General features: G+C 47.8%; 1 protein-coding gene across 1 annotated transcript; it reads left to right on the top strand.

Moving 5' to 3' along the window:
• Positions 1-768: 768 nt before the first annotated feature.
• RNF41 (ring finger protein 41) lies at positions 769-7324 on the top strand (the record flags this gene model as incomplete). Its single annotated transcript, XM_079714369.1, has 5 exons — positions 769-858; positions 4561-4832; positions 5527-5662; positions 6078-6181; positions 6973-7324. The coding sequence occupies 5 exons, from the start codon at positions 769-771 to the stop codon at positions 7322-7324; spliced, it is 954 nt and encodes a 317-aa protein (XP_079570495.1).
• Positions 7325-8332: the final 1008 nt, after the last annotated feature.

The raw sequence follows: 8332 nt of genomic DNA, 5'->3' as shown, positions 1-8332 counted from the left end.
TTTAATATTTATTTTAATTAATTTATTTATTTTTGGCTACGTCGAGTCTTAGTTGCAGCACATGAACTCTTTAGTTGTGGCACGCGGGCTCCTCCTTGCAGCGTGCAGGCTTCTCTCTAGTTGTGGCGCGTGGACTTCAGAGCACATGGGCTCTCTAGTCGTGGCACGTGGGCTCAGTAGTTGCGGCATGGGGTTAGTTTGCCCCAGGGCACGTGGGATCTTAGTTCCCCAACCAGGGATTGAACCTGTGTCCCCTGCATTGAAAGGCGGATTCCTAAGCACTGGACCGCCAGGGAAGTCCCCTTCTGGGCTCTTAAATGTGCTTTTTCATGTGCCTAAAACCCTGATGCCCCACCCTGCCCTGGCTCCCCCCGCCCCCACACACAACCTAGCTAACTTCTTGCTCGTCCCACTGGTGTCCTGGAAAACTTCTCAGCCTCCCTCTCCTTTCGGCCTGGGTCAGGTATCCACATCTCTTGGCCTCATAGTGCCCTGTGCTCACCCTAAAAGCATTTATCACTTCATATTTTAAGTGTATATTTATATAAAATCTTTTCCCGTTAGAATTAAATTTCTTGAGTCAGCTTCCCCCCCCACCCCCCGCCCCCCCGCCAAATGACTGTCACATAGTAAGCTCTCAGTAAATATTTATTGGACAAATGAACGAATCTTGGCAATGAGATCAAGTTGGCACATATCTGTAATCTTCTGAACTGGCCTCTTTTTCCTCTGTTGTTCATTCCAGGACCTGGGTTTCAGTGATGAGACATGGGGTATGATGTAACCCGTTTCCAGGGGGATGTTGACGAAGACCTTATCTGTCCTATTTGCAGTGGAGTCTTGGAGGAGCCAGTCCAGGTGAGTCGGTCTGATGGCAGGTTTGGTGGGGCAATAGATGGCAGTGGAGCTAGTACAAAATATTCAGGGACTTCCCTGGTGGTGCAGTGGTTAAGAATCCGCCTGCCAATGCAGGGGACACGGGTTTGATCCCTGGTCTGGGAAGATCCCACATGCTGCAGAGCAACTAAGCCCGTGCGCCACAACTACTGAGCCTGCGCTCTGGAGCCCGCGAGCCACAACTACTGAGCCCACATGCTGCAACTACTGAAGCCCACGCGCCTAGAGCCCGTGCTCCACAACAAGACAAGCCACCGCAATGGGGAGCCCGTGCACACAACCAAGAGTAGCCCCTGCTGTCTGCAACTAGAGAAAGCCTGTGCACAGCAACGGAGACCCAACGCAGCCAAAATTAGATAAATAAATAAATTTATATATATGAAAAGAAAAACATAATCGGAACATTTGGAAATTAAAAATATATATATTCATAGGAAATGGGGCCAGTGGGGAAGTCACTGTGTTCAGGCCCCCATTCCCCAACTCCCCGCACTCCTGACACACACAGAATAGAGGTTTGATGCAAAGGAGCAGTGGCAGCTACAAGAGGAATAGCTCCTTCCAGAGTCTGTCTAGAGGTGGACACCACAGAAGTACAGTGGTTCAGATTTTCTTCAGAGGTCACTATGAGACTTCTGTGCTGTAAAATGGTCAGCTATTTGTTTCTGTCCTCTTGACAGTAGTTTGGTAGCTGCTTTTTCTCTTCAGGGGCTCTGACTAGGTTCCATCTTCCTACCCATGACTGAACTTCTGGACTCTTCTAATAAGTTCTCTCTTCATTTTCATGATACAGTGTTTCAGGTAATCAGCCAGTCTTCCTGCAGGCCTGCCTACTGTTTAAAAAATAGGAAGTGGGGAAATTACTGGAAAAAAAAAAAAGTTTTTGATGCAGCCATGTACTCTGCATTTTGATATGAAAGCTGCCACCTTCACTAGGTCATTTCTCTACCAGCTTTGCCAGACCAGAGATAATTGTATCTTCCTGGGGCAAGTATGAGGAGAAGCTCATGATTACCAGGCAAGTATAATGAGTGAGATGAATTCTTAACCGTTGTATTCATGGGACACCATTCTGCATGGTCCTTATTGCCTATACTCTGTAAATACCAATTAATCCTCTGCCGCTCCTGGCTAGCTGGAGATAATCCCATTTTCCAAACCAGGACACCAGTCAGTGAGGTCGCATGACCCTTCCCCCACTCACTGCTAATACAACTCCCTGGGGCTCCCCTTGATTCTTGGAGTTTATTCTTACTCTCCAGTTTTCAACTACCCAAAGGAGAACAGATGCCTGAGCTGAATGAAAATCAGACTGCATTCCAGTGGCAGCTAGCCCTGGACCATTAGAAGCAGATTGGCTGGGTGTGGAGCAAGCTCTCCTGGTGGTGTCAAGAGGTCATGGGGTATGTCAGTTCCCTCCCCACCCTGGCTGGGCCTTGTCTGTTTTCTAGCACTATCATTTGAGGTGAGTCACATGTGGAGAAGTCAGTGGCAGTTGATGACTAAGGCAGAACCTCTCCCACCCCCGACTCAGGCTTTACCTTCTGAGGAGCAGGCCAGGTTCCAGACACATTTCCAAGGGTAGAAAGCGTCTGCTAGGGATGCTGATTTCCCTACATCATATTTATTTATTTTTTGAATAGATAATAAATTCATATGGTTCAGAAATCAAAACAGTATAAAAAGATGTATGGTGAAAATTCTTGCATCCATCTTTGTCCCAGTCCACCTGATCCCCCCATAGATAACCATTTTTACTAGTTTATTTGGTATCCTTCCAGTGTGTATGTGGGCAGATACAAGCAAGTATGAATGTATATGTATATTTGCCTACCTTTCTTACGCAAAAGGTACCGCATTCTGTATACTTCTGCAGGGGTGGCAGGTTTAGATAGGAAGGTCACAAAAGAGGTTCAGTTGAGCTGAGATCTGAATGATAAGGGGCCATTCTGGCAAAGGGAAGCAGCAAAAGCAAGAGACAGGAATGAGCAGGGTGTGGACAGGGAACAGAGAGAAAGCCAGAATGGCCTGAAGTCAGTCCTGGGAGCATGATGTGAGGTGAGGAGAGGCCAGAGGCACAGGGCCAGATCAAACAGAATTTTATAAATCCTGAGCAGGAGTTTGGATTTATTTTAAGTGTAATCGGAAACCATTGTAAAATTTTAAGCAGGCGAGGAATATGATCTAGTTTGCCTTTTTAAATGATCACAGCTGCTGAATGTAGGATGGATTATAAAGAGGCAAGGTAGAAGTAGGAAAACCAGTTAGAAGACATAATAATATAGATGAGAGATGATCGTTTGAACTGGGTTAGTGGCAGCACAGATGGGGAAAAGTAGACAAACAGGATTTTTTTTTGGAGAGAGGGCCTATAAGATTTTGAAAAGAATCAAATATTATGTCTTTAAGTGAAAAATAAAAATGTACTGACAGTTGGATTAATGATACTGAGAATGACTTCTTTCCTTATGAAGCCTTCCTGTGTTACAGTCTGTGGTGTCTGTGAGCATCTTGAAGGCAGAAACTGTCTTTTTTTATCTTAAGCACGTAGCAAAATGTTTGGGACATAATAAGTGCTCGAGTCATTCATCGATTCATCAGCATCTAGTGAGTGCCTACTGTGTTTGTCCCATGCTGGAGGCCAGATTGTATCTCCACAGAGGCCAGAGAGTCCTTTCTCTTTGCATTATCAAGGAAGTAGGCTGAAATATGATCTTTATGAAACTGAAAAGAATGTGATTCTACAAAAATCTAGTCCTGTTTTGGAGGGTAGCCCTGGTCATTGGGGCTCAGGGCAACGCCTCAGGTTGGGCCTCATAAAATAAGAGCTTGGGGGAGTTCCCTGGTGGTCTAGTGGTTAAGGAATCAGCACTTCCACTGCTGTGGCTCGCGTTCAATCCCTGGTCGGGGAACTAATATCCCGCAAGCCCACTTGGTGTGGCCAAAAAAAAAATTTTTTTTGAACTTTTGCCAGTAAATCTCTGCCCCCGCCTCCTCTCTACTTATCCCTCAAGACCCATATCAAATTCTGTCCTGTCCATAAATACCTGCCCTGATTGACCTAGACTGGAAAGATCTCACCCTCCTCTGGATTTCTTTGGCAATTATTGAGTATGTAATCCAGTTGGCAATTAATAATTGACTACCGGGCTTCCCTGGTGGCGCAATGGTTGAGAATCCGCCTGCCAACGCAGGGGACACGGGTTCGTGCCCCGGTCCGGGAAGATCCCACATGCTGCGGAGCGGCTGGGCCCGTGAGCCATGGCCGCTGAGCCTGCGCGTCCGGAGCCTGTGCTCCGCAACAGGAGAGGCCACAACAGTGAGAGGCCCGCGTACCGCAAAAAAAAAAAAAAAAAAATTGACTACCTTATGTCCTCTCTCTCATTGTCCTGGAATATTATTTATATCTCTTACTGTTATATAACTTTTTACTTGTTTGTCTTATGTCACAATCCATTTGGAATATTGGGCACAGGAAACATATCTGAAGCCTGTCCCCCATAATGCCTTGCCCATAGTAGATCTATACTTTGCTGTGACCCCAGGGACCTCTGGTCCTAGAAGCTGCGCAGAGGCTTGATTGGCTTTGTGGAGTTAATCGTACCCAGGCTCTTAGCTCCTGCTAATTCTCTTGTGCCCCTTTTGCCCTGCTCTCCCTTCTAGGCGCCTCACTGCGAGCATGCTTTCTGCAATGCCTGCATCACCCAGTGGTTCTCTCAGCAGCAGACGTGTCCGGTGGACCGGAGTGTTGTGACGGTCGCCCACCTGCGCCCAGTACCTCGGATCATGCGGAACATGTTGTCAAAGCTGCAGATCGCCTGCGACAACGCTGTGTTTGGCTGCAGTGCTATTGTCCGGCTTGACAACCTCATGTCTCACCTCAGTGACTGTGAGCACAACCCAAAACGGCCTGTGACCTGTGAACAGGGCTGTGGGTAAGATTCCTGCTCTTCTTCTGCCCACACAGATAAGGGCCTTCCTGTTCATACCCCTGTCTCCCCTGCTCACTAGCTGAAGAGGTCTCCTGCAGGCAAGGAGTGTTCCTGGCCTCCCTGGCTCCCTGCTCCAAGATCTCACTTCTGTGCTGCTTTCCGAGCTACGATCTTTTTGCTCTTGCTTTAATAAAAGAAGGGAGACAGCAATTCAGCAATCTCTGTGATACCACTAAAGACTGATTTACCTTATTCCTCCCTTTCATCCAGTACTACTTTTCTCTTTGTCAGATTGACTGCTCTAATTTCCAGGCTTCTCATATTCCCTGTTGTTCTATTTTTTCTTTCTTTGGGGTGTGAAATATTTGATTAAATACTGATAGCTAGGGCTGTGAATCTAGGGCTTCTCAGAAGGAATGAGTGCACAGGCAGAATCTGTAGGAGGAAAGGAGAGCCACGTGGGAGATGAAACACTGTCTTAGAGAGGGAAAGAGACCCAGAGGAAATAGACAGCAAAGGGACGAGGGGGAGCTGGGGAGAAGGAAATGAAGGCAATAAGCAAGAGGGCGCCTGAATGTTGGAAATGAATGAATGCTAATCATTTCAGGTAGGAAAAAGCCCTCTCAGCAGTTATCTGCCTTTGCTCACATGTCCCATTAATGCTCCTATCCTGTTCTTTTCCCACCCTGGGTGGCAGCCTGGAGATGCCCAAAGATGAGCTGCCAAACCACAACTGCATTAAGCACCTGCGCTCAGTGGTACAGCAGCAGCAGACACGAATTGCAGAGCTGGAAAAGACCTCAGCAGAACACAAACACCAGCTGGCAGAGCAGGTAGGGCGCAGAGAACACAGGGCAGAACACGTCTTTCACATGCAGATATAACCTCACGCCTGTGGGTGGCAGGCGTGGATGTGAGCAGCAGATCTGTGCGTGCGCTTGAGAGCCTGGTCAGTGGATACTCTGCCTGTGCACAGCAGTGAATCAGGCTGGAGCCCTTCTTGCTTCCTTTCATCCCATCAGTGGCATTCATTTACTTAACATTTATCAAATGCCTTCCCTTGAAGGCACTATGCTAAGTAAGCACTGGGGATACAGCTGGGAATGATACAGTCGTATCCCTGTCTTCACGAAGCTTCCACTCTGGTGGTTCCTCAGATCTCTCCATTTCCCTCATTCTCAGACAAACTTGTGTCTCTTATCTACTGTCTGTCTTAGCCATTATCCCTTGTTCTCCTTCCCCCGACAGAAACGAGACATCCAGCTGCTCAAGGCGTACATGCGTGCAATTCGCAGTGTCAACCCCAACCTTCAGAGCCTGGAGGAGACGATTGAATACAACGAGATCCTAGAGTGAGTGTCACTCAGGACGTGGAATCATTCATCCCACGTCCTGGCACTGAGCCCTGGGGGGAGGGTAAGAAGAGGCCTGGGCTGGGGCCACTGCTTCTCAGATGTTGGGATGAAGAACAGGGCCAGAGCAGAAGGCGATAACCTTCAACCCTAGCAGAGGATCTCATATTCTTTTGGGTGGTTGGAAGGGAAAGCTTACCCAAGAGTTAGATGGGTACCCACATGTACAAAGCCCTGTATTAAAGGCTGTGGGAGTGCTAGGAAGACCAAAAAGAGAAGATATTGTCCCTGACTTCAGGGAGCTTACAGTTCAGAGAAGAAGAGAGTACAAATCCAGGAAAGTGATCTAAAATACAGCAAAAACAAGTGAAGTAAACAAGTGAAGTCTAAGATCCCTTTCAGTTCTGGAGTTCTGCATAGTTCATAGACTAAACTGAGTCAGTCTGTATAGTGCAAATAGTGCTGCGAGGGACACAGTATAGAGGAATAATTGCTTCATTCAGTACACATTTGTTGAGCACTTACTACATGCCAGGCACCATGTGCTAAGTATTGGGATTTTTAAGAAAAATAACAGGAACCCTACTCTCGTGGAGTTTAATCTGGTGATAACATGTGGTGACACTCGGATGGGACCAACTAGGGAAAGATCTGGAGTTTCTGAACTAATGACGGAAGGAAAGAAGGAGGAAGGAGTGCAGAGCAGGCAGTCGTTCCTATTAGGAGAAAAGCCAATGCAGAGAGAGGGGACGAGCTGGACTGACCACCTCCAACTCCCTCCCTCCACACAGGTGGGTGAACTCCCTGCAGCCAGCACGGGTGACCCGCTGGGGAGGGATGATCTCCACCCCAGATGCTGTACTCCAGGCTGTAATCAAGCGCTCCCTGGTGGAGAGTGGCTGTCCTGCGTCTATTGTCAACGAGCTGATCGAAAATGCCCATGAGCGTAGCTGGCCCCAGGGTCTGGCCACACTAGAGACAAGACAGATGAACCGGCGTTACTATGAGAACTACGTGGCCAAGCGCATCCCTGGCAAGCAGGCTGTTGTCGTGATGGCCTGTGAGAACCAGCACATGGGTGATGACATGGTGCAGGAGCCAGGGCTTGTCATGATATTTGCGCACGGCGTGGAAGAGATATAGGAGATCTCGACGGGCGATCTGGAAGAGATGAAAATCAGAAAATCCTGTCACTCCAGCAGCGGGGCCCTGAGTCCTCCCCACTTTCCTTAATACCGTGGCTAACGCTAGAGCCACACATCTCCCTGCTCTTCTGCCACTGAAGAGGGCCCCAGGGCACTCTACTCAGGCTTCCAGGTGGGAAACCCAGATTCCCTCCATTTGCCTAATTTCTTCCCCTAAAATGTCTGTATATTTTCCATCTGGTTGGGAAAGTCCCCACGTCTATATCTGTTTTCCTGCCTAGGGTCCCTGGTTCCAGATATTTTCAGAAAGCACAAAGATACTCATTTTCTCTAGAGGATCAGGATGGAGTGAGGCATCTCTAACTGTTCCCCTCCTCCAAAACCAGGGAATCCAGAGCGGGCAGGCCTATTGACTCTATAAACAGCATTTAGAGGGCGGCTCTGGGGAGCAGACATCCTAAAGAAATGGTAAGGATGGAACAAAACCCTAGAAATAATGAGGCCAGTAGGCCATCGCTGGTGGCCCCTAGGGGAAGACTGGACCTCTGTGCCAAGCAATACCCTGTTCAGCCCACCTTAAAGGTGTGGGCTCCCGCCGGGTCTGCAGGTGTGCAGGTGGGGATGCCGAAAACTTCCAGATGAGCTCTTCTTGCCTACACTTTCTCACGATTAGGGAATGACAGGGTTGGGGTGAGGGGTTAGTCCATTGGGGTGAATATGCTCAGCAGGAAGCAGCTCTCTGGCTTTTGCTGAAATTGGGTAGGCACTGCCTCTGGCACAGGCCATAATAGTTCCATAGACCCCTCTCTCTCAGCCCTGTGATTGTAACTAGTTATTTTGATAATTTTCTTTGGCCATTGTTTGTTTATATTTCACTCCCTCCCTCACAGTTTTTCTTTTTTAAGAATGGTCTGATTATGGCTACCCCACTTTTCCAGCCCTGCCACATTGTTGGCAATTTAATTTATTTACTTTTTTTTTTTTTAAGAAAGGAAAAAAAAAATTT

Source organism: Hyperoodon ampullatus, assembly GCF_949752795.1.
Source record: "Hyperoodon ampullatus genome assembly, chromosome: 11".
Lineage (NCBI taxonomy): Eukaryota > Metazoa > Chordata > Mammalia > Artiodactyla > Ziphiidae > Hyperoodon > Hyperoodon ampullatus.
Note: the sequence above shows the minus strand (reverse complement) of the source record. Positions and strands in the feature narration are given on the sequence as shown.